We start from the raw sequence: 27,556 nt of genomic DNA, 5'->3' as shown, positions 1-27,556 counted from the left end.
GATTGTGAAATTGGATTGTGTGTGTAAGGGGAATCAAAACAGGCCTACAATCCCTTCCCTATTCCACTCATTAATGAGAGGAGTAAAAGATTGTATGGAGAGATGACAATTGGACAGGCCCTCACAGGAAGTGATATAAAAGTGGTTTCAATAGGACTTGCAGCCACGGAAGTATATATCACAGAACTGTTTTGTTCATACATTTTTGTTTTCTCACTTACCACCATGAAGAGACACTATTATATCTAGTGATGTGCCTGGTTCACAGCTGCTGTTACTTGGCTTTACTCGGTACTTATCGGGAGCAGTCGTTCTTACCTAAATATAGTGCAACTGTATTAAAAGCTCTCAGGTTTCCAATTCAACATTTTAATTTCTTTAATACTTGCTTGGTAGTCTGACTTTTAACATTATGCAGGATACAAATTAAAATCAGCCTTGCTTCCCACTTTCAAAATGTCTGAATTGGCTCTTGACATGTACCTGGAAGCAGGTAACAAAAAGGACAGCTATTTCTTATTTGTCCACAGTAGCTGGTAGTGCCTCTTAGACTGAAAGAGGATTTTTCAGATGAATTAGATGTAAATAGTTAATCAGCACGGTAACTAACTCAAAACAAAGTTACATTGTATGTGGCTTGTACTGGGATGAGCACACCTTTTGTTGTTCAGGTACAAGAGTGGCCAGAATTTCATTTCACAAGTTGGTTATATATTATGTAAGCCTTGAAGATTTGACAGACATCTTCCGTCTGGGGAAGGACAATGGAAAACTCATCTACACCTGATGACCCGTTGCAGGGAAATTTCTACTGGTTTAACACCTCTGCACACAATCTCAAAAGTACTAAGTGAAAATCCTCATGAACTTGGAAAGACAATACATTGATGTAGACCTTTCGGTAGGGAACATTTGCTTTCGCCCTCCACTTTGATTGGTCAAAGACACCCTGCCTTCCATGGGACTCCTAAAATAAGGATTACCAAGGAGGCCTTTGTCATTTTCCAGCTATGAACTCTGGGATACTTGGCCCATATATAAGGTAGATGTTAAAACCAGAGAGTCCCTCTAACCCTAGACAGAACTAGAATGAAACTGTACTTTTGTTTTCTAAGTTCTGTATTTCCTTTCCCCAATTTCCCTCATTTGTAAAAAACCTTTCATGGCTATCTCCTCAGTTCACACTACTTAATGTTCAGGAAAAACTAATGATGGTGAGACAGGCAATTAGCCTTGCTGGAGAGACTGGAATTCCTGATTCTTTCTCATGGTGACTTCACCCCAGAACAATCCTGAATCTCAGCAGCTAAACTGTGACAGAGACCATCAAGGCCACAAAGAGTTAATCCCCCAGATGGTAGTAGTTCTGCCCAACAGCATATGATCTGAAGAGATGGCAGGCAATCTGAGATTATGATTCTGCAACTGAAGAAGCTACTAGAAAATTCTTCTAAGTGATAAAGTCCAAAATGAAAAACATTAATACATTTACAGTTATGGGGCTTCAAAAACAGGCACAAAAATGGACACATTGTAAAAAAAAATATATATATATTTTTAGCCATGTTAATTATAAGGTAAAACAGACTGTTATTTACCTTAAATGCCACTGTATTTTTAGTTACATTCGTCAGAACAATCAAGCATTTCTTTTCTCCTGTTTCTTTGGACCCAAAATGCAGTTCTTCTGCTGGACTAATGAAAAACACACATAGCAAAATATTTTACATTACAGTCTTGTAAACTTCTACGAGTTTCTAAAAATTTATAATAGTTCGTCAGTTAAATCAGCCCTTAAACCAATCCTTAATCCAAGGATATCGAGCCCCGTGGCGCAGAGTGGTAAGATGCAGTACTGCAGTCTGAGCTCTGCTCACGACCTGAGTTCAATCTTGGGGGAAGCCAGATTCAGGTAGCTGGCTCAAGGTGACTCAGCCTTCCATCCTTCCGAGGTCGGTAACATGAGTACCCAGTTTCCTGGGGGTAAAGTGTAGATGACTGTGGAAGGCAATGGCAAACCACCCCATAAAAAGTCTGCCAAGAAAACATCGTGATGCGACATCCCCCCATGGGTCAGTAATGACTCGGTGCTTGCACAGGGGACTAACTTTACCTAATCCAAATATAAATCTGAGAATTTCAGATGATTGAGATTAAACTTGGGATCTGATTTTTATGTCCAATGCACTTCAGCCAGGGATCCTTATAAACAGGGCCAGCGCGCCCATGGAGGCTAGGTAGGCGGTGGCGCGAGGGGCGCCGGAGGACGTGTCGGGGGCGGAGGCGCGTGCAGCAAAGCTGGCATAACTGGGCTGCAGCTACTGCTGCAGCCAGCCAGCCCCGTGCTGCTGCCGCCGCCACATGCCCCAGCCGGGCGCAGCCTCCGGGCGCCACCCCAGCAGCGGCTCGCGGCTTCTGTGCCCAGCTGGGGCGCGTGGTGGCGGTGGCACGGAGCTGAACCAGAAACTCTGGTGCCGGCCCTGCTTATAAATACTGAAATGGCAAAACTTTAAAGATAAAAATGGTTCTCTCTCTCTCTCACCCACACACAACCACCCCTAGACAAAGCCTGATAGTGGTATTCCTATTCTACACCAGAAATACCAGAGCTTTACATATTATCTTCAGTGGGTATCATAATATTAAATCATACACACTATTCAGTAGAGCTAGAGAATGCATAAAATGATTATAAACATTTTGTTTAAGTACTTTATTTATGAAATGTCAGATGATCCAGAATATGTCTACTGCAACATTTACTCATAATCAGAATCCTCCCTGCCTCTTATCCTTCAACCCTAAGAGACTTTCAACATCCTAAGAATTTAAAGATGCCTTCACACATCATTTTATTTACTTATTTATATTTATTTCAAATTTCTTTTCCGCCCTCCCTGGGAGCAGGCTCAGGGTGGATAACAACGTATTAAAATACAAAATACAATAAAATCAACATATTAAAATACAATAAAAATCCACACACATTTAAAACAGGATGGTGGACCGCCTCACATGGAGGGTTAAGATTTTATACACCCTTTTTTTTTCAGGCCAGCAGAGGCCCAGCCTCAGCCATATGCCTGGCGGAACAACTGTCTTGCAGGCCCAGCGGAAGGATAATAGGTCCTGCTGGGCCTTGATTGCAGCAGACAGCGTTCCAGCAGGTGGGAGCCAGGACTGAAAAGGCCCTGGCTCTTGTCGAGGCTAGATATCATACATCATATGCTCAAGAAGTATGCATGACATACTACCGACACCTCATGAAACAGTGGTAATAATTGCTACTTCTCATAGAGAGCAGCAGCAATGAACTTCTCAGTTGTTTTACATGAGCATATTACTTAGCAATGTGCGCACACACATACTAGAGGTGCAAGTTGTAAATTAAGTGTTTAGTGGGATGTACAAAATTACATTAGGCAGTTCTATTGGATCATGGATTTTTTATAGAGTACAAGTACACAGTAAAACTTGTTTGCAGTTACAGACTTTAAAAAGTAGTGTAAGTCAGAATAATGTGAAGGCTACACATTTTTGGCTTTCCCAGTACCTGAATACACCAAATTTTATCAGATTTGTATAAGAGTTTATAATTCCAATGAGATTCTCTGTAGTTTTCAAGAGCATTGGACATTCTCAATCTGTATCACTTTTTGGGATGCTGTTTTATAAACATTTAATTGAACTTGATCATCTAGCTGTTTTCCTTGTCACAGATACATTTTAACCCACAGAAGCTGCAGATAATTTTATAGGCATTTCCCTGAACTGTGCAAATTATGATATGAAAAAAATATTGTTACTATTGCATATTATTACCTGATGTGCAATAAAAGACCTTTAAAAGTAGTTAGCGCCTTCTTTGCATTTTTTGCTTTGGAGTCCACTTTTTCATTCTCTTCTGGCTTGGGAATTTGTTCTGTAGAGTTTGTCTAAGCAAATACAAACAATTGAACAATAAAAATGCTTACTCAGGAGTCAATGCACCAGCAGGCAGTTACATGTATGGACTTTATTTTTATTATGAAACAACTGAGTTACCTGTTCAGAAAGCAATTAAAAGCAAAGTATGCCTATTTTTGTAGAATATGAATAGGATATTTTTGTAAACTGAATTTCTTTCAACCCTCAAACCAATACATTTTAGCTTCTTACAGCTGGAAGACACTTTTCAAAATTCACGTGAACTTGTCTCCTTTCCTTTCTTACTTTATTTCTTTTGTCCTATTTTCTCCCCATCAAAAATACTCCATATTCTGAAAAACGCAAATATTGCATTTTGCACTATACAAATTATCTGTATGAATATGGATGATTTACCTACCTAGAGACTTAAGATTTTTAGAAGATATTTGGTGGCTAGGTTAATAAAGCTCAATATTTGAATTATGGTTTTATTTCAAGACAGGCTACAGACCAGTTAAGAGTCTATGTCCAACGTAAAAATAATCCAGATAGGGAATACTGTGTCCTGACCTGGATAGACCAGGTGAGCCTGATCTCGTCAGATCTCAGAAGCTAAGCAGGGTTGGCCTTGGTTAGTAATGGGATGGGAGACCTCCAAATAAAACCAGGGTTGCTGAGTAGAAATGGGCACGAAATGGGAAAAAAACAAAACGAGCGTTTCGTGTTTCGTCGCATTCCACGAATCACGAACTTTAATGAAATTGTCCCGTTTCGTGAAATGATTTGTTACTTTCGTGATTCGTCAGAACCTAGTGCACTTCAATGTTCCCCTTCATATCCAGAGAAGTAAAACTCGCAGGGAGACTTCAGCAGGCTCTCCTCCACCCACCCTCACCCAACAAGCCTGCAAGAACAAATACTCTAAATAAGAATATAAGCAAAGAAAATTCAAGGAAAAAAAGGTAGGCCTCAGTAAAGCTAGGCCCCAGAACCAGGCAATGACCTGAGACTGGGATTGGGTGGGGTGGAGGAAAGAAGGCACCCTCACCCAACAACCTTCCCAGCAAGGCCAAGAGCTGAAAATAAGAAAGAGGCTTTTCAGTCTCTTTTAAAGCAGCAGCAAATCCAGCCAAAAGCTCCCAATTCCACTCTCACTCCAAATCCCAGCAACAGGTCCTCCCTCTCCCTCTGTCTACTGGAACTGAAAAGCACAAGGCAGAGAGCTGTGCATTATATAAGAAATGCTCACATTGAGCAGAACAGGAGGTCTGTGGCTGGCAGACAGACCTGCCTAACAGGGTTTGGAGGGATGAGATTGGTGTTCCCATGGCTACAGAAGGCCCATCTCCTCAGTTGCCTAGGGGATTAACTCCCCTGCTCCTTGCTGTATAGGGCAAAATGGAAGCTCTCCAGTTGGCAGGGAGAGTTGCCTATCAAGGTTATGTGGGCTAAGATTGGGGTTTCCAGTGACAACAAAAGGTCTGCAAACATTCCAGGCCTATGTTGCCTAGGGGATCAATGGATCAGCGCCAGTTTGTCTGGCATCATGAATCATTCATGAATCAGCCCCCAAAATCGTGAATTTTGTGAAAACCACGGCCCCACGAAACATGTTCCGCGAAACACAAATCGGCCCGATTCATCACGAAATTTTATTCGTATTTCGATTCGTGCCCATGTCTATTGCAGAAGTAGGCAATGGCAAACCACCTGTTAGACTCTTGCCAGGAAAACCCCATCAGGGATTGTCATAAGTCAGCTATGACTTGAATGCACTCTCCACCACCAGGGACTACTGCATAAAGCTGGTAATGCCTGTGGGCCTCCAGGTATTTCAGTGAAACAGTAACAACAGGATTTGCAGCCTCCAGGCTCTGGCACACAATTGTCTTGCATCAGGTTCCATAAAGCTGAGCTGTCATCTCGAGTCTGTAACAAGTCTTCAGATTAGGTTCCTAGTTATCTAGTAGAAATATGCTGACTCTAGGTTATTTCTGCTGACTTTTACATTTAAAGTAATGTTTCCAACACATAGACCCAATGAAACTAATTTTTGTTCCATAATTATTCAAGGCAAGGTAAATGGGAAATCTAAAAAAGTAATCCAGTATTATTGAAGCAAGAGCTGACATTGCTGAAGATATCAGTTCAACAGATTACAATGCCAGCCAGCCAAAATAAGTCTTACCATTAAGCCAAAGCTAGCCATTGCATTTCTAGTGTGTGTCAAAATATTAAGAAAATAAGTAATTATATCAGTTTGCTATGCCTTTGTATCATACAAAGTCATACAATGTTCATGCTTGAAACAGAAGTTGTCTACAAGTTCCAAAGATTTAGCAGAGTACTTATTTTCAAGAACCCTTAATTACAGCTTTAATTTCTTCAAAGCTGCTTTACTTTGCACCAAATATGGGGCTTGTTTGGACTTCTTTTAGGTATTGTTTGTATTCTCAAGCAAAACACACAGTAATACTCCAGCAGTGCCACAATTTTTCCTCCAAGCAAAAATATTATGTTTAGGTTTCTTCATCATAAAATGCCATAAGCATCAATGGTGATTTTTCTGATTTATTTTTAACTCAAAGCAATAATTACTAAAAATATTTCCAGCCACATTCATTTCTTCAGTGTCACCCCTCAAATACACTTCATTGTCTTCCTCAAGAGAAAGACATTGTACTTGGTAAAATTTGCAAAGACCCATTGTTATGATGGGGGGGGGGGTCACATATACTAGAAGTTATAAGAATGGAAGGACGCAGACACACACCTCTTCTGTGGGGCTCTTTCAGTGAGTAGAGTCTTGGCCATCCAGGTTCAAGAATGGAGAACACATTCTGCTTCCCACTAGAATGCTGTCTCCAACTGCAGTTATTTATTTTTAACCCTGGGACATTTTTGATGGTGCCCAGATGTTATTAATTATCTTGAAATATTTATTCCAAGGAATATTAAGGACATTATTTCGTTGAATTTAAATACATTGATCTCGGATATATCCTTGGATTTGGAGAGATGGGCAACCCTAAACCTGTCATTATGGGGTACAGTAAATATACTCAAAATGAACATTATACCTCAAATTATATATGTTTATGCATGCAACCCCTTTCTAAATACCTTGTAGATATACTTACAAAATTCATACTTTGTTTCAGAAATTTATGTAGGGTTCAACACCACCCAAGATTTCTTTAAAGAGGAGGATTTGGTCTTCCGGACCTTAGTATTTATCATCAGGCATATTTGTTAGGTTGTGCAAATCATTGGGATCCATCCCCTAAGAGTATCCATCTTGGGCTCTTTGGAGGCTCTTTTTTTGGAACCACTTTTTAAGTGGATGTATTAAGATCTACTTATGTTAAAATGGGTTTTGTCCCTCCAATAATTTCTGCAGCTAGAGAAGTACAGCATATAATATCATGACAATATCAATTTGACCCATTCTCACATGTTAAATTAACATTATGGTCAAATCCATATTTAAAAATTGGGAATACATTTTTCTTATGGAAGGCTTGGACAGATATGAGAATTTTTACTTTAGATCAATTGATAGGTAATGATGATGTCATTTTTCCAACTGAGGTCTAAATATGATTTGCCAACTTCTGCTGAATGGCAAAATTTACATTATAATATTTGTTGGTGTCTAAAGCTTTGAGTGCTTCAGAATCTGCCCCATTTTTGAAGATGCTTACTGAATCATACAAAAAGCAATATCTACAATATTTATATATAAATATTTGAGGTTGTTTAATAAATATGATACACAAAATCTTAGAGATGGAATAATGATCTGAAACATCCAATTTTGTTAAAGCTATGGAATAAGGCCTTAAACCATATTGTTACTGTTGCTACTATGGATCTTAAATTGCGAGTGCGACTTATTCAACAAAAAATATATTTAGGGTATACTGGACACCACAGCATCTTTTTACTAAAGGTTTAAGCACAGTTTCTAACTGTTGGCGGTGTAATTCACAAAATGCATTACTTAAACATACGCTTTGGTCATGTTTAGTCAATGGAAATGGACCCTCCATGCCCTTACTGTTGCTAAAAGACATACTTCAAAACTGAAGACCTTATAAACTTATCAACATTTGAGCGTATCGCATATAGAGGGCAACTGCGCATCGACTTCTTTTTAAATATTTGGAAATCTTTTATAGATACCTATGTATAGATTTGCCAATAGTGCTTTTGTAGCCAGCACTGTTTTCCTTCTTTCTTTTTCTCCTGTTTGTTTTATTTTATGTTTTTGCATTAATAAATAAAAAATTGTAAAAAATTTTTAATTCTACCCTCCAATAAAAGTGGCAGACATCAACATATATGGAAAAAATGGGGCTGAGGGGGAGCTGACCTTGATTATCTCTATGTCTGGGATAAGTGTAAGGTTTACCATCCTTTCAGCTGTGCCTCAAATTACCGTTTATTTTGGACCATGAATACTAAGAACAGAGACTGCCCTCACCAGCACAGCCTCACCCTGAATCTTGCTTAAGTGTGATGAGACACATACAATAGGAGCAATGCGGTGGAAGTTATACTGCAGAAGTGGGAAGTGACATCAGCTAGAAAAGAATCCAGAAGCAGTCATATTTAATTCTCTATGAGAAGCATAACAAACACAAGCAATTCCCTAATGAACACAGATGCTATCAGTGGTTGCAACATGGTGATTACAAATGTTAAAAACCTTGAATATGTATTATCAGGTGAATAAAACTGTCACACCATTGAGAAAATGTGTGAATGGTAACAGGCATACAACCATGGATGCCAAAATCAAGGACTCAAGTGTGGCATCTGCTGAAGCAGCTAAGGAATGAGCACTCTTGGAAGATTGAGGAACACAGTAACTGGAGCAACTACAACATGGTGACTCATCAGACAGTGACACGTTCATAGTTCAGGATCAGAATTACATTCTAGTTCAAAAGAATACTCTGATTACAGGATCAGAATTCAGATTCTGACAGGACAAAAAGAGCTTGGGCAATCACTCCAAACCTCAGAGAAGGTCCAATAAGAGCTAAACTTTGCTGGGTATCTTCCACAAAATGGGAGGCTATCCCATTTGGTATCCAAGCAGGGAAGCATTTTGTGTAACTGACAGCAGCTCAGTTCCAAGTGAGCAGCAGTTATACTGATCACTTATTCCACAACCTTAAACAAGTTTATTCAGATGTAAGTGGGACTTCCTAATAAGCATGCTTAGGGCTGAGCTTTAATGCTAGGCCTAGGTTAATTAAGACAGGAGAACAAAAAAACAAAAACAAACCTCCGAAAAACAACCAATTACTCCTCAGACTTTATTCAGCTTTTCTAGATTAACAAATTATAGATCAACATGCTATAGAAACATTATCTTTTGTTTTATATGTTCTCCTCATGCCAGGGATACCTTTTTTGACCCTTGCTCTTCATTAGAATCAGGATTCTCCTTGTTGTCCGTTTCAATCTCTTCTCTGCTTTCAGTGTCATCTTCACTAGTAATAGGCCCATTTTCACACGAAGGAGTTTGAAAGTCATCATCCACCAGTGGAGGGTAACTATACTTGAAGGTATCCTATAACATAAAAAATGCCTTAGTACTACTGAAGTACGAGTGGGCTGTGGATTATGCTGTTATGATCAAGAATGGAATGACAGATTCATTCATCCATTTCTGTCACCATTAGGATGTGTTATGCTCCAATGATCCTTCCATTATCTGCTCACATTGTGTAAAGAATATTGTTACTAACTGCATAAAACATTATTACACAATAATATACTTACAGTTCCAGCCATATGAGGTGGTAGATACTCAGCACTGATGTATTCTTGGATGTCATTTTTATTGACTGTCTTCAGAAATCCCACAGCATCTGGACCAAGCCAGCTTTTCACAAGTTTAAAAGCAGCTGGATAAAAATAAAGTTTCCTTTATTTGCACAGTTCACAATGAATATTTTCAGATTAGTCAAACAGTAACAGTACAATAGCCCTACTGTAACTTGGCCAGGAACTGTTAATACTGGGCTAACAAATAATGGGCAAAACTTTTTATGGTATAGGTTGTATTTAGGGGAAAGGAGCAACTCTTCCAGAAGCAAATTTTCCAGTCTCTATCCTCCCACTGCCACCTGCTGTGCACCCTGAAGAGCATGCTAGTAGATCCCGAGAACCCCCTAGATCCCTGAGAATAGGAGAGGAGAAGAAGGAATCTGCAATGGGAAGGAATTTGCAAGCACCTAACTTCTTCCACTGATGTTAGTATCTTTTTCCAGCAGAAAACAGCTTACATTCATAACTGATTCCTGCTGCAAATGTACAAATACCCTTTAAAAAAAACCCAAAAGAGTGATCACAGTACAAAGATGAAAAGAATAAGAGATAACCACTATGATCATCTAACTACTACTACAATTTAATCAAAGTTTTCTTGGGAAATTCAACTGTGTTTATATACTTTTGTGTGAATATACAAAATTGCTTTCTCATCAGATACCTACTCAAAAGCTGCTAACATTAACATAACCAATTGAAATTCACAAACATTGTATAAATTTAAACCATTTCTTAAAGGCTTGCACAAGACAGGCAGTATATAATGCACTTCAATGAACAGTTATCTTCTGAATAAAAAACTCCCCCCATAACAACCCAAGGTCAGTTGTTTGTCAATTCCAGACATTATGCAATGGGTGGCAGGCTAAATGTAAATTCCATTTCTGCCAAGATCTTCATAGGTGTGTAACCGTATCCCAAACAAGATAATGAGAAGCAATTTTGTATATTTACACAAAGTATATAAACACAGTTGAATTTCACAAGAGAACTTTGATTAAATTGTAGTAGGATTATCAGAGCAGCTATTCCTTATTCTTCTCATTATAAAAAAGGCAGTTGTAAATTATAGGTATAAAGATTTTTTTACATAATTTATGATTAAATCTGTTTATGATTTATTTAAATGTATTTATGTAAATGTATTTAAATTTATTTATTTAAATCTGTTTAAAGTTTTGGGGAAAGGGGACAACAAAACTTAATAAAATATATCAATATAGTATTCTAAGGGATTTGCAGAGATTTGAATTTTACTCACAACCTCTCAGATTCTATCTGAAAAATTAAGACTTAACTTACCATTCATTATCCAGGGCAATTCGAAGATTACAATTTTTGCTGGAATGACAAAAGAAAAAAGTTCCCAATTCAGTTAGCTTATTTATACTAGTCACTAAGCAATGTATACGCTGCTGAAAACTTATTTAAGAGTTAATTTGTTTTAAACAAAAACTCTTCTTCCACTTCCAAGTAGAGACAGTTCAAGATGGGAAACTGTGTTAGTCTGTCTGTAGCAGTAGAAAAGAGCAAGAGTCCAGTAGCACCTATAAGACTAACAAAATTTGTGGTAGGGTATGAGCTTTCAAGTAGAGGGCATACACACATGTGTACACAGAAGAATGTCAGTAGTAATAGGGAATGGAAATGAAAAGGTCTACAGAGCATTTTCTATTTGACCGGTGCGTGTGTGTAGTTGTTTTGTTAATTTTTCATTTGCTTCATATAAAACTTAGTTAAATTTTTTTTTTTACAGAGCATCCTGGATGCACTGTAAAGCCACACACATCAGAACAGCGATCTTGCATTTAGGATTTTAAGAACTGTACTATGAGGCACAGCTATGTGTAAATGTTGATTACATCTACTGTGGCACCTACTGATCCCAATTTAAGTGTCTTGTTCTATATGAAAGTTCTCCTTATAGTTGATGTAAACACACACAACTTTGCCTACTCATCTTAATAGAAGAGGAAGTACTTTATTTACAAATCTTTGCACCCCCTCCACTGAAACAAATAGGGAAGCAGCTGAGCACATACTGTTACAGAAATGTTTATTAGTACCACACACAATTCAGAGCAAGTTCTGTTCAAGTTAATAATTTTTAGCACTGTTTGGCTTTCACAGAAAGTTACTTAAAACACTACATTTGTTCACACGCCATTACCCACAAATCTCTCTTTTTCAGTAGAGTTTAAATGTTTTATGTTAATAGTTAAGCAAAAAGATAAATCCTTCTGTAACTATCAGTGCAATTCTAAGCAGAGTTAAACCCATGGAAATCAATGGGCTTAGACTGGAGTAACTTTGCTCAGGATTGCACTGTATGTGAAGCAATCAAACAGATCTATCAAGTATGTATCTAGAACAGCAGTCTCCGGTGGCACTATGGTGCCTGATGATGCATTTCCTGAAGCCTGCTTTTCCTCTTGGTGAAAAAATTAAAAAGGTCTTCATGGAAGACCAACAGGGAGCCAACAGCTACACAGGAAACTAGCAATCTCCTTTCTTTGGAAACTGGAGGCAAACGGTATTTTCTTCACAAGGCAGAGAACCAATCCCAGATTTCTTTCACGTCCTGAGTGCAGGAGGCATTTTAGAAAAGTACATGGCTTGGAACGTCCCAACATGTATCAATTGCCTTGCTCCTGTGATAGCCATTTTGTGGTTGTGCCCACTACTCACTGAAGCCACACCAAGTGGTATTCCCTTGTGCCAGACTGCATGCTGCTCTAGAAGATACACCAATCTTGATGTAATTGTTCAGGAGGAAGAGGAGACTGAAAAAATATAAATATGACACAGTGCACTTCCCACTGGACTTGTTTATGCACATGGGCCTAGTCATCAAAATAATCCAGGGGGTGACTCCCCAGAGAGTGACCAAACCAGGGATTCAGAACTATTCAGGGGAATACTGCCCACCAAATGTAACAGCTGTACTGATAGTGGTCTTGTTGATGCACTGAACATCAGATTATTAGCAGTAACTCCCATTCCCCCCCCCCCTCTACTGCTTCATTATCCATGATTTATGGAAACAAGCAGGCAAATGATGATAATCAAGTGCATGCACGAAAGTCATCTAATAGCAACAGGTCATATTTCAAAACTATGTTGTAGGCATGACAGCTGCAAAGAATAGTTTCTCTTGCTTTAAGGAACCACAACTGTAAAGTACCAACAAGCAGTTATTTCATGCAGCGAATGAACTAGCAAAGCTAGCTCTCAGAAAGACATTGGAGGGGCATGGCATCAACATCTGAGAAGATGGATGCCTGAGAGCTGAGCTCTGTCCCACCCTGCTCCAAATTCCTCTAAAATGCACATCTTAACTTAATGAAAATCACCCCCAGACATGGGGAAGCACAATGAGAAGACTGAGAAGCAAAATGGCACAGTTGCAAAGCGTCTGCAGGACTTTTCCCCTCCAAACCAGGCCGAGAAAGCAATTGCAAGCAAAGCAAGCAACACAAGCAAAATGCAGCTGATGGGAAACGAGGTAGGAGCTCTAATGAATAGCCCTCCTGACTCTGATCTAGCAACTTTGTTTGCAAGCATGGAACTTAATATTTTAAATAAAATGACAGATCTTATAAAGCCACTCTCTAATCAGATAGCTGACCTTCAAGCAAAAACGAATAATGTTATTCAAAAGACTGATAATGCACTAGATATTTCTAACTCTTTGCAATCTGAAATATGCACTATGCAACAAGAGAAAGAAGAGATGCATGAAAGAATTATAAGCCTGGAATTAATAGTGCGCCAGCAGAATCTTAAATTTAGGGGGGTGAATGAGGAATTTACATCAAAACTAAATCTATCTTCATTCCTAGCAAAATGGCTAGCCAGTTTTTTTGCAGACAAACAAAAGCACTCCAGTAATTTCCAAAGCTTACTGGGTGGGACCCCTAAAAGCAAACAGGAAAACTCCAAGGGATATTATAGCTATGTTCCCAGATTGGGAAACAAGAAAAAGAATTCTGGAGATTGCAAGAGAACAAAAAATGCTTAAGTGTAATGAAGCCCAAATCCAGATTTTTACAGATCTTCCCACGAAGATATTAAACAAGAGAAGAGATGTCAAACTGACTACCGAAGCATTACGCGCAGCAAAAATAAAATATAAATGGATCAAATACTCTACACTTTGCATCCAATTTAAAGACGAACGTCTTTATGCATCAAGACCATGAATCAGGACAAGCTTTACTGCAGAAACTGGACATTACCTCAACTGACCTATCAAAATCTGCACAAAAAAGAAAACTCATTCAGCCACCTACTCCTCATAAAGGAAGCAAAATTCCAGTTAGAAACAACTGAACCACAAAATGGAAAGCATTCCAAAGTCAAGAAACACTGAATTTTTTTTCTTTCTTTAAAAGCTGTGTAAGTGGGGAAGGGGGAACAATCAAAACTTAGAAATCATAGTTTAAAATGTAACGAGCAGTTTGTGCTACCCAGCAGTATTAAGGTTTTGGGGGGGGTGGGGGGGAGCCAGTTTTCTCTCGCTCCCAACAATGACAGACCCTTGATGTTGTACTTTTGTTCAACAGACCCAAAGGAGGATACTTCCCACAGGGTCTCTCAGAGGCTGTACATGTATCATATTTTTAGGTTTAGTGTTTGGTATGTAAATCGCTTGCAATTTGTTGTTAATTTGAGTTCAATAGTTTTTGTGGGGTGAAAAGGGGGGAGGGAGGTATAAACATATCGTTATTAATAATATATAGCCTTTTAGATGGGTGGTGGGTAGGGGGTAAAATTTTCACTGTTATTTTATAGATAAGATATATTTCTTTTTTAAGGGTTTTTGTAAGAATGTAGAAATTCCTTTTTCATAGGACTACTAATTTAAGAGAGATAGTCACAAATTTATAAGCCCTACTAAATGTTGCACTGTTGCTAATTGTATTACTCAGTTATTTAATCTGGCTTCTAGTATCTTTTGAAAAACTAAGCAAATGTTATACTGCTAGTATAACTAATCTATCAAGTTTAATAGGAACTGATCACTAATATTGTACTATCACAAAATTAATAATCTGTTATTTTTACTACATTCACTGTTTAATATGTTGTTTGTTTATGAAAAATTAATAAAAATAATTTTTGAAAAAAGAAAAAAGAAGAAAGACAGAGTTGAGATATGCTTTTCCACTCTTATAAATTTGGTGCTCATTTTGCAGATACAATCAAGAGCTTAGATTTGAGAGATGCCAGTTTAAGTGCAGAGTAAGAGGGAGGCTTTTGAGGCACGCAGACAGATCCTATGCAGAATTATAGATGCTTACTCCAATGTCAATGAACTAATATCTAATCAGTTTGGTTCTCTTGGCTGTAAGGATATCTTGGGTGCTGAGATCAAAGGAGAACAGATGGATAGGTAGCATGAAAACTGGCATCATTTCAACCCTGCTCAAGAAATATAGCATGCATACAAAAACTTAATCTACCACTTCACCTCTAACTCTTCTTTTTCTAGAACTTAAAGCTTTGCTATTTTTAGCTATATTATTTTTAGAATAACTTATTTTCTGCCACATTTTCCATTATATTCTAAGAGTATGATATAATTTAAGCAATGCTATCATACTTACAGAGATAATTAGGATAATAGATTTTAAAACAGCTGATAATGTACCGGACAAAATCCAAGTCCTGAAACAGAGACATTATCAATTAACTTAAGAAAAAGTCTTTAAAGTCTACTAATAACTTATAAAAACTGTCAATGGTAAGAAGCGTAATGACACTGTCTTATCTTCAGACACATACGTGACAGCCTGCGTACAATCAGTGCTGAACCTGCCTCTGAACTACTGTTAAAAATGCAAGTAGTTAAGTATATGCACTTTGGATTGGAAAAAATACATGGAAGTTACATGATCTTTGACCATTCAGACTAGACAAATGATAGATACAGGCACAAAAAGTCAATCCAGAATGAATCATTTTATGTGCAACTCTTTTGAACAAAGTGACATGGCTGGAAACTAGCAGTGGCTTGCTCTCCTACTAGGCATAGAAACTGCTCAGATGAGTTCTAAAAACAAGGTCTAAAACACAGGAATTTCAACAGGATTCACATGCAAAAGAAAACATATGGTTGTTGTCATTTTCTGTTATGCCAGCGCTTCTCTTATATTAGTTTTATTAAACACTAGTAAATAGCTGGTTCTGTTTGTGATTTATGAACCAGTTAACTCAGAACACTAAGATTTATGCCACTGGGGAAAGAACTCATTTAAATGTATGTACTTAAACTAAAGGGATTGATATTTCTACCTGAACAGCAACTTTCCAGACATGCCATCAAAAACGAAACAATTAAAAAATGCTTACCATGTTACTTAGCCCAGTTTCAGCCATATCAAACACCACAGTCAGCGGTTTCCCATGTTCCCTCCTGGCATAACGCTCTAACCAAAAGGCTACCAGTTTCTTTTTCTCAAATTGTGTTTTAGCATCTTTCGTATGAAGTTTCACTTTGAACCAAACTAACGGGGGAGGAACCAACAACATATTTGTCTGTGTTAATTACTTTCTTTAAAAAAAACAATTTTTTATAAGATAAATTCTGAAATAACATAAGAATTTTTTCATAGGTCATTCTTAAATAAGTAACAAATAATTTTTAAATATGAAACTATAAAAAAATTCCCGTCACATTACATTTTGCTTTAAGTGTTCATGTGACATTTAAATACTGAGAATGGAATGAAACTGGATTGTAATCATCAGGCAGTTTGGTTAAAAACAATGATTCAGACTTAAGTGGGAAGGTTGCAATCATAAGGCAAAGGCTGGAATCAGTACTTATATGAAAGTTAAAACTATATAGGTCAAACCAACATGAGAGCATTCAGACCTCATAATAGATGTGAAGATGTCAAGTATTTCAAGTTTCATACACTGAAAACACCTTCTCTTAAATGTCTTATATAAATCTCCAAAGTATTTTTAACTGGTGCCTCTTCGTGATATAATCTGTTTAGGTGTCCTTATGTATTTCAGTGTTGCTTTATTGTTTCTCATATAATTAAGTCCCTGTAACCTACTAATCATGGTAATTAAGTTTTAATTTTCTAGTTTGAAAACAATTACAGTTTAATAAAAGGAATAAGTACATGAAATGGCAAACATGACTTACATATTTTACACCCTTCCTTATCATAACCGTGTAGAAAAAGGGCACCAACTTCAAATAGCCACTTTGGAAGTGAAGATTCTGTCAAGTCTGCGGAAACACAAGACTCGTACAAATCATATTACATTTGCAACAGGAACTCTGAAATGAAATAAAAAGCATTCTGGGTTTGGTGAAAGGGCTGTTGAAAGGAGGGTGGGCTTTCTTCCTTATCCTAGAGTATAGATATCAAACTGCACTGCTCATTCCATAGAAGAGAATTTTAGATCACAAGATCATTGAAACACAGGTGGTGTTAAAAATATTGGATTACATCTAATCAACCATGAAATCACAAAATGGGCCTTTCCCAGCTGTAGCCTACTGTCCTCAGAATTCAGGGGACTTCCAGGAGCAGCACTGGGCACAATGTAGGGCTATGAAGGGGGAGGAACTGTGGAAATGAAGTGGAAGGAATTCTGGAAACACCATCCCCTCTTCCAGCAGCCCTTCCAGCAGAGGCAAATGACTACTAATATAACCCATCATTAGGAACCTATTTTCATTCCAATGAGATAGCAATGGCTAGATTCAGACATTAATTCCAAGCCGTTTTTGGAGCTATGTGAACAAAAAAGCTCAAGGAGGCTTTCTTAATCTAGTAATAATGGCTTGAGCATGCCCTGCAAAGCAAGATGACAAACAGGGAACAACACTCTGTTTGCAAGGCTCTTTCACATAAACAATGGTTTAATTCTACATTTCAACCAAGCCAGAGAGAGAACACAGGCAGGACTGAAACTATCAACTCATATAAAGCTTCATATAATATCCAAGAATCAGACTACCATGGGAACTGAATGGAACACAACAGTCTAGGAAAATATATCAAAGGTAGCTATCTGCCTGGTATCAATGAATACAAGAACAAAGTTAAGTACTAGGAATTATTCTAAGCAGAGAATTTTGGTCTGGCTTAGTCAAGTGGCCTACAACATACATAAAGTTAGATATATATTCATACACAAACTTGCATATTTATTCAGCTCCTTCTTATCCTCATTTTCTGATTTTAGAACAAAATTGTACTAGATCAAGAAATGACTGCTAGGGTTTCCTTAGTTTATTTGAAATATTTCAATAGAAGTATAGGGATGAAAAAAACAAGCAGAAGTATAGGTGATGTAAGAAGCACTTTAGTAAGAAGAGTGACACAACTACAATTAGACACCAAGCATCTTACCATTAACTGCATACTCTTTCCTCCACTGAAAGCTTTCATCAATCATCTTTAGTGCCTCATCCACTGAATCATGTTGCCATATCAAGAAGTTATCAACCCAGGAATCATCTTGCTGCAATCTCTCCACATCTCTGGAATCATATTTATCTGGTTTTGCTGATAAATAAAATAATAAAACATGAGCACCTTGCATATAAAGCAAGTTTTCTAATGATTTGAGTAGTAAGAGCAGAAAGGCTTAATTTAATGAGCCTATATCTGCAGTAACAAAGACTTGGTGCTCCTGTTTTACAGAATTACATTCTGCAGCATTAAGGATCAATATGACAGCATATATCAAGAAATCCCCGTATAAGGATGAGTGTATGATCCAGCCCATCCATTTCCTCTCAATCTCACCCAACTCTCTTCATTACTACAGCCACTGTCCCATGATTCCAGAACAGCTCTTTGGTGGCCAATGGGGCCCTCCTTTTTCATGAGCAGAAAAGCTGGTTGAATCCAGTTTAATACTTTTTAAAAAATCCCTACTTAGCAGTGCAGGCAGACTTCCCCAGAGTGAATAGACTGGAACCAATGTCTTCAGTGCGGAACCAATGTCTTCTAACCTTGGTTCACAAGGGCACCATGGCCCTGAATTTTGCTTTCACACCTTATCACATGTAAAATGTACCAACTAAGAATTCACTGTAAAATTTGGACTTGAGGGAACATAAACATATAGAAACATAACATATAGATCACATTTACTCTTTTATACATGGGAGTGAACAAATTATTTCATAAGGAAACCACAAAAACAGTTGAAGATAATCTGCCAAATTCATATAATCTGACATTATCAGCATGAATTTGAGCATTACTTGCATGGCAATGTCTGATCATAGCTGTTTATATAAACATGAATCAATGAACGTGTCAACCATACAATATCCAGTGAAAAGCTGTAAACTGTTGACTGTTACCTAGCAATGATTTTGATTTCTCCTACAATGCTCAAGAATTATTTGTGAAGCGAGTTTCAGAAAAGAATTCTATGCTGAGAAAAGGTAAACCCGTGTCTAACATTCCTGTTAATTACACCAATTTACAAATATAAGATTCGCATTCAAAATTACTGATCAGAATCTCAAGATTTAACATTTAGAAATATCTAAATTTGAAATGAATAATAAACAGCTCCTTATCTGTTTTCCAAGCATTTGAGGCACAACATAATATTATACACCTGACTTCAAATCAATATGGAAGTAGAACCCTTTAAAATGAAGCCTATGAAAATTTAAGATGTTTGAATCAACAAGTAACTATGGCAGCATATATGGTTTATGGATTTGAGGCTGTCCTACTGTATAGCCTCTTTGCCAAAATATATTCAAAGGATACCTGAGGGATTGAATGGCTATATACAATTTTAATTCAAGTTTCTCAGGCGTCCCCAATGGAAATGCCTTGAAACCTCTCTACTATTCAATGGGCACTAAGAAACAAACTAGTTCAGATGCTTGCTGAAAGATACAGGACATTTTTCAGAACCTACTCTGCCAAGAGTAAGCATGAAAGAACCCAGGGTGAGGGTGAACAAAAATTACTGATTATCAGTGGGATCCAAATAAACTTAATTTAGTATTGGACTGAAAGTTCTTGTGTCCTACACAGTGTAGAACTTTCCAAGCAATTGTCATTGTTAAATACTATGGTCAGAATTTACAGGTTTTTCAAGAATTGATTCTAATGTAAACATCCATGACATGACTGAGTAAGTAAAGAAACAGCATAACTCAATTCATGACTGCAAGGCCATACAAAAGAAACCACAGAATCTTACCTCTGGAAGCATAAAAACCATCTAGGGAAAAATATGCAGAAAGAAAACCAAAACGCTGCAATTCATAGCTTGCATTCAAACATAACATGATATAATGTTAGTAACATGACTGTATCATGCTAACAATCAACAACTGACAGCCTGTGATCCAAATCTCTCCCAGTTGTCAACTGAGGGACAACCCAGTTGTATGGAGCTCTTAGGGAGATATGAAGATATATATTGTATCATCAGACCCTTTTCTCTGCCCCAGAGCGAGAGCGAGCGCTGAAGTCAGTCAAACAAGCCCTTAAGAAGAAGAATATGCCAAAGAACTTGGGCTACAGGCAGACTAGGCCAGAGTACACAGAGCTATGCACATCTCTGGGTCATCTCTCCTGTTACTTCAGTAGGCACTCAGCAACAAGTACAACTGTATCACATTGAGGTGACAAATTTCTCAGCACATTTCTCAACAACCACTAAAGTCATCAATAAAATTAATAAAAAAAATTTTTTTTAAAAAAGAACCACCACACACACAAAAAAAACTGCCAGTGAAGCTCCAATGCTGTTTTCAACTGCCGATTAACTGCACATCAGGGGAAGTACTCAGAGACTAGCACTGTAAAACACATCTGAAATTTAATTCATACCTAAGGAGTAAGGTGAATAAATGGCACAAAAACATTTGCCTTTCCCTTTCTCTGTTTACCAGAAGGTGCCTCTAAGGTTAATACTGATAACGACAAAGGGCATATCTGCACATAGGTAAAAAGAACAGCTACCTTCGTTCACGTTTGTGATGGAGGTGAAATTAAAATCGGTTGCTAGTACAGGAGAATTTCTAAGACTATCATGTAAAAGTGGCATATGTTGTTAAGGTAATATCAGTTATTATCACAATATACACCAGATTGCCTTGCAAACATTAAACATTCCTTGTTTAGCATTTAACATGTAATACAAGATGCTTACTTGAAGTAGACTTATTTATTTATGTTATAGAGTGATTCTGCACACGTTGGATAATACACTTTTAATGCACTTTATCAATAGTTTGAGGTGGATTTTTTGTTCTGCACACAAAAAAATCCATTTCAAATGATCTATAAAGAGAATTGGAAGTGCATTAGCCAACGTGTGCGGAATCACTCATAGTCTGCCTTTCTCACTGAGACTCAAGGCAGATTACATAGTGTGAAATTAGTATAATCAATAACAAAGACATTTCCATAGAGTGTCAACGACATTTCCATAGACAATGCCATAGGATAAATAAATACAGTTTACAAAGACATAGCATTAGCAAGGATCCAACAGAGTTGAAGATTTTCTGAAACAGAACATAATCAATTCTAGGACTGACATTAGGCAACATGAAGCGTAGGAAGTATAAAGGAGTACAAATCTGAAGCAACAGATAATATGTAAGGTAACACAGTGGCGAAGTCTATGGCCCTAACTCATTAGCGAAGCATCTGAGACTCCCCTCCCTACAATACTGCCCTCCTATCTGAGTAAAAAGCCTTTTTTGAATAATACAGTTTTGCATCGTTTGCAGAAAGCCAGGAGAGTGGGTGCTCTCCTGACCTCCTTAGGCAGGTTGTTCCACAGGGTAGGGGCCACCACAGAGAAACCCGTGTACAGGCTGCTGTTGATTTCGCCCATATGCAGGCTGGCACCTGCAAGAGACCCTGTTCAGATGAGTGAAGCTGCTGTGGAGGAACATAGGGAGGGAGGTGGTCCCGTAGGTATGCCGGACCAAGGCCATGAAGAGCTTTGTATGTAATAACCAATAACTTGAACTGAGCATGGTAACTGATAGATAGCCAACGGAGTGACTGTAGGATGGGAGTGATGTTCATGCTCCTGCTCGCTCCTGATAACAGTCGAGCTGCAGCATTTTGCTCCAAATGGAGCCTCCTAGTTAACTTAGATGGGAGGTCAATGTATAGTGCATTACAATAGTCAAGTTTAGATGTTACCATAGCATACAGGCAAAGGGATCTTCCTCCCCCTGGCACAAGCACACTAATTTGTGAAGAATATAAATAACTTCACATTGGTTATACAGAGAGGAGGCAGGTAGCATAAAACATAAGCCACCACGCTTCAAAAATGAGGGGATCGTTAAGAGTAAATAGGCTGTCTCTGTCCAACAGGTTGGTTATGAGAAAGGAGTATGGTATGTTTGATGTAGCCACCTTCCATTCAAAAGAGATGCTAATATGAAAGAGGGTGAAAGTTCCTACTTGAAGAGTTCTATCTGAGCAAAAATAGCTATGGTGCACCCTGGTTGTGACCTGCCCTCACCCTTGAGGCCCACCTGGCACCTATTCCAATGGTACTTTGGTGGTAGGCTAAAGCACTTGTGTTCACACAAGCAGGAAAAATGCCACCCTTAATGCAGAACTTATTCCCCCAACCATCCAGAAAATGGAGCAGTGTCACCATACAGGATAATGTGTGAATGACACAGATTTTCCCAGATAACCCGGGAAGCAAGTTACCATAAATGATGTCCCTTCCTCATAATTCTGCCTAGCCATTATCGCCAAGTGACCTTAGGCACCTTGAAACTAGTATTGTAATAAGTAGCACTTTGTCAAAGCTTTCATTGAGAAAAAACAGGAATTAACACAGGTGTGTATTTATTTAGGCTTACAGAGAGAAAAGCAGGACAATGCACACTCATAATCAGTACTGCCAACAGGTCTGGAGAAAAGGGTCCTTTCCCTTTGACAGAATGTTATTTACCTCAACTGACCTTTTCTATACATTAAGCCTCTATTAAAAAGACAAGACACTTTTCTCCCAACCTGTTGGCAACCCTACTCAGAATGGTTTACAAAATATTCAAACAAAATACAATATTGCATAAACATACTAGCCTACAGCACAAAAACTTTTAAAAGATACACTAAAAACAGAGATAAAAGAAATCTCATTCAAATGCCTTCTGTAAAGAGAACCTTTAAAAGCCAGTAGAATGACTATAACAGGGGCTTCAACAAAGTTCTTGAAGCAGGGAGTTCCACAATTCAGAGATGGCTGCCAAGCAAGCATTTGCATGAGTCTACCAAACCTACAGGCAAAATGCAGGCTTCCACAACAGAGGTGCATTGTCAGCCTCAGTGGACTAGCCGAAAGATGTAGAAGCAACTCAAGTACTATGGACTATTGTTATTCAGGGCTTTTGAACTCAAACTTTGTATCAAGCCCAGAAACATACTGAAAGCCAAATGTTGCTGTGAGCCCCCATCAGCATTCTGGCTTCTGCTTTCTGAACCATCTTCAAAGGCAGCCTGGCAGAAAGAGCATTAGAGCAGAACAATCTGGACATTACCAAGACATGTGGTATTTAATACTTTAATTAGGGATCAGATTATACACATTATTCTGAGGATCTCGTCATTAAGTAGAACGAGTTCAGAAATACTGTGAAGCCAACAGAAGTTTAAAGAAACTAGTATTTCCACATAATAATATTAAAATATATCCAGAGGCTGGTAACCATGACTACCTTATAGTACATATTATTAAGGCTACACATCTGCTGCAACTTTTCACGCTGGTGAATGCTATATTAAAGGTGATTATTTTAACAAAGACAAGTATGTACAAGCCAGGGTGTAACACAAACATCTGATTGTTGATTTACTTTCCAACTACAATTTATCAAGATACAAAAATTGTTACATCAATTAAGCCGACTTTGTTACTAACATTTCTTGATTCAAAGTGTACGGCTTTTAAAGGTGACAAATGTTGTGCTTTCTGCCTTCAGGAAAAATGTAATCCAGCTAGTTACCACTTTTTTCCTCTCTTTGTACAAGTGGAATATCAACAGCGTTCAATGCTTCAGTAGAGTACAATTTCACCATTTCTTTAAAAATGATAAAAATGATCTAGCAAAACGAAAGGCAAGCCAAAGTAGTTTTGGCAAGCAGACCTACACTAGAGGAAGAGATGACAGCAGAGGACACTAAGGAAGTTAGCAAGAGCACCGCCTAATAGGCGGTATTGACCAGACCAAAACCAGATAAAGCATGATACCTGAGGTTACAGTCAGCCCAGCAAAAATGCTTCCAGGTGAGGGAGTGCTGAAGTTTTATACTGTAACATGGTACACATACTAAAGCAACTTTCTTCAAAGAACATGCATAGTAAGAAAAGAGATGGAGGGGGTGGCAGAAAATAAACAAATGATCAAGAATAATTCCTGGCCTGATTATGACAGCCAAACAGACCACTGAGGTTCTCCACGGGGAACAGGTTTCTCTGATGGAATATCCACATGTGCTCCAGCTACTAATATGCAAAGGCAAACTAATATGGCAGAAATAAAGAAACAAAGGTATTCATATAACACTAAAGAACACTTCTCTTTTAACTAAGCATATGGACCTATGAACATACACTTCCTTGCTGCAGACAAACAGGAACACAACATTTTGTTAATGATCTGGTCAAAACTGCTGAAAAACTTCAAGTGAAAAAGCAAGAGCTTTCAGTGAAAGCTAAAGGCATTTAGCTTTGGGTTTCAATTCTTCTTCTGTTTCCTATCAACAGACCAAGCAGGCACATGTTATCAGAGGTCATTTCACTCTTTTAGTCACTCACTGAGACCCTTATTGTCACCAGTAAGGATCATCTCCAGGCAAGGAAGCTTTAGGCAGCAATTCAACTAAATTATACCCCACTGAGATCAAGAGGGCTCACTTCCAACTAAAAACAGATACCATTGGGCTGTTTCAAGACTTGGCTTTTTTCTATATGCTGCACATTACTATGATGATTGTGTGAGTATGATGGACTTATTCAGGCAGTTATGAGTTGCTGGGGTAGGATCACCAGTGAATATATTAAATTAGATATGTGGAGGAAACCAACTGCCACCTAAGCAGTTCCGTGGATCAGCTGTCCGATTAACAGAAGCATCAGGACATGTAAGAGGACATAGCTTCTTACTCTGTTGCTGATTAGTGAAGACTTTTCACATGACCTGCTGGATAGCCTAAAATAGAGACCTTTTAATAATAACATTCGGGACAACTTAATGCCACACAGACTGGTTTACAAAGGGTGTTATTAATATCCTCACAACAATCACCCTGTGAGGTGGGTGGGGCTGAAAGAGCTCTGAGAGAGCTATGACTGACCCAAGGTCACCCAGCTGACTTCAAGCAAAGGAGTGGGGAATCAGTCCTGGTTCTCCAGATGAGAGTTCTGCCACTCTTAACCACTACACCAAACTGGCTCTAACCCTGCAATTGACAGTGGAGCAACAGAAAACTTTCCACTCAGAGAACTAGAAAAAACAACCCAATCATTAATTGAGAGATGGTAGAAAACATTCAAGTCATATAGCCCAGGAGAAACGGCTCTTGTCAGATCTCAGAAGCTAGGCAGGGTTGGTCTTAATTAGTAATTGGATGGGAGACCAACAAAGATGAGGGTTGCAGAGGCAAACAATGGCAAACCACCTCTATCAGTCTCTTGCTGTGAAAACCCCACCGGGGTCATCCTAAGTCAACTATGACTTGAGGGCAGGATTTCACTTTCAAGGTTCATTTTATAAAAGGTTCCATTTTATAAATATAATACGAAATCTCTACATATAAGCCATATATTATCATATACTACTGCTTCCTAATATTTTGTTACAAAATGGTTGGTTTTGCAATAAAAAATTTAAAAAATAAAGTTTAAATTCAGAAGGGAACTGTGAAATGAAATCATCAAATACAAAGGAAAGCTTGTTACTAGAAATAAACCCAGAGAGTCAACTGTAAATGTTTGAACTATAATTCATATTAAACTGGATCTTTGATTTCAATTCTGAGCCCCAACAGAACCCCAATATAAAAGCTATGGAATTAAAGACAATTATCACACAAGCTTTTTTTTTAAAAAGACCTCAAAAATGACCTTAAAATTGGTAAACCAACAATCTCAAGATAAAGGAAATCAAATTCATGGAGATAAGCAGAAACAACAAAGTACCAGAGTAAAAGGATGGCAAAATGTTAAAAGGAAACATCAAAATTGTACCAGTTCACACAATTATATTGTCTATACAACAAAGCAGCCCCATCCAAAGTAGAACATCTATGGCTAGTGAAAGAAATCTACCTGTAGAAACAGCTGAAAGCTATTCTGGTTCACTGTTCTCATATACTTTTAATTAGTACCAACCTGTGATGTATTCAGTGTTAAAACGCTGTCTAGTCTCACTTATTAATGCAGCCCTGCTGTCCTGCTGAAAAATAAGAAAAGAAACATGTCAATCTAAGCCAGATGCCATTCCTGAATTTCTATCATCCTCCAACAAACGTAAGGTGTTACAAGAGATAGAGTCTGCCTTTCTCCTGGTTGTAATCACATTGAAAAGAACAGATTTTCCATTCCAACATCAATTAGCACCAGACGATTCACTAGAACCAGGGATGTCAATCTCATTATCACTCTCAAAGTTTGTTAAAAAGATAGCAATAGGTTGTCAAACTGCAAAGGTCTCAAATCTAAATGAAAGTAACCAGAACCTCCTTGGAGATAATAATAATTTGTACTATAAAATGAAGAACACAACAGAGCTCTCCCCTTCTGAAACAAAACTTCTATAAGACGTGATTTGAAAAGAGGTTTCTCTCCAAGTGGCGGTATAGGTGACACCACTCACTTGTGGACGGTTTGCCAACAGCGGTCCTTAACTAAAACAGTTTTCGCTTCTAGGAAAGTTCTAGGATAGTTAGGAATGCCAAAGCAGCAGCAAAGAAACCCAGCAGCACCTTAAAGACTGACAAAATTTATCCCAGCGCGAGTTTTCATGAGTTAGCACTTACTTAATCATGACTCACAGAAGTTCATACTGAAATAAACTGTGTTAGAAATTCCATGATACTGCTAGACTTCTGTCTAATTTTGATGAAATCCACCCTTTTCGGGGACCAGTTCTGAGAGTGGTTGTTCTCAGTCAGGGCCTTTCCCTAAGCAAAACACACTTACGGCCCACCACAACCTTAATGACACGGCTGATGCGGTGTGACCTTGTAAACACCACGAGAGAGGGAAGTTCAGGGGGCTTGGGCCGCTGACTTGTAGGTCTGCCTTGATATTCTCCTGACGGGCATCGACCCATTTCTGCCCCAAAGGGGCGCAACGTCAAGGGGCGACAGGCACTTCGACCACTCTCCTATTCCCTCCGCGGTGCCACTCACCTCCGCCATGGTCCTACCAGCAACAGGAGCGAGAGACACGAACGAATGAGGGCGAGAGCGCGCGCCCGAGAAGGGAAAAAAGGAGCAGAAGAACCGCGTGACTCTGGCTGAGGTAAGGACCGATCCCAGCCGGCGCCGCGTGCACGCGCCACCCTTCGTGGCAGCCACTCCCACAATAGCCGGCCTCAAAACTCAAGCCGCCTACAACTCTATGCGCATGCGCAACCACCGACTTTCCCGCTACCTCAGCTACGTCTTTCCGTGCGAGCCCGTCCTCCCTCGCACCCCCTCCCTGCCAGAACACAGCAATCGTGCTTCGTCACCTCGTTCGGTTTCCTCCCACAATGCTTTGCGTGGCGCGAACGTTCGGAATCCGAAACCACGGTTAA

At 38.5% G+C, this 27,556-nt stretch overlaps 1 protein-coding gene across 2 annotated transcripts in view; it reads right to left on the bottom strand.

Annotated features, from left to right (window-relative positions):
• The window catches only part of MOSPD2 (motile sperm domain containing 2), a 32,921-nt gene extending 5,612 nt beyond the window's left edge, over positions 1–27,309 (bottom strand). Inside the window, exons 1-12 of one of the 2 annotated variants that reach the window (XM_054973622.1) lie at positions 27,168–27,309; positions 26,146–26,209; positions 18,138–18,293; positions 16,919–17,005; positions 16,111–16,265; positions 15,366–15,426; positions 11,059–11,097; positions 9,706–9,830; positions 9,329–9,493; positions 3,823–3,935; positions 1,599–1,695; positions 222–318 (exon numbers count right to left, since the gene is read on the bottom strand). In XM_054973622.1, the coding sequence (XP_054829597.1) occupies positions 222–318; positions 1,599–1,695; positions 3,823–3,935; positions 9,329–9,493; positions 9,706–9,830; positions 11,059–11,097; positions 15,366–15,426; positions 16,111–16,265; positions 16,919–17,005; positions 18,138–18,293; positions 26,146–26,209; positions 27,168–27,176 (1,168 nt within the window). In that variant the 5' untranslated portion in view covers positions 27,177–27,309. The remainder of the gene's footprint in view (positions 1–221; positions 319–1,598; positions 1,696–3,822; positions 3,936–9,328; positions 9,494–9,705; positions 9,831–11,058; positions 11,098–15,365; positions 15,427–16,110; positions 16,266–16,918; positions 17,006–18,137; positions 18,294–26,145; positions 26,210–27,167) is intronic. The other variant, XM_054973624.1, reaches the window with a different exon arrangement.
• Positions 27,310–27,556: the final 247 nt, after the last annotated feature.

Source organism: Eublepharis macularius, chromosome 3, assembly GCF_028583425.1.
Source record: "Eublepharis macularius isolate TG4126 chromosome 3, MPM_Emac_v1.0, whole genome shotgun sequence".
In the NCBI taxonomy this organism is placed as follows: domain Eukaryota; kingdom Metazoa; phylum Chordata; class Lepidosauria; order Squamata; family Eublepharidae; genus Eublepharis; species Eublepharis macularius.
The sequence above is the reverse complement of the archived record's forward strand: the minus strand, read 5'-3'. Positions and strand labels throughout refer to the sequence as shown.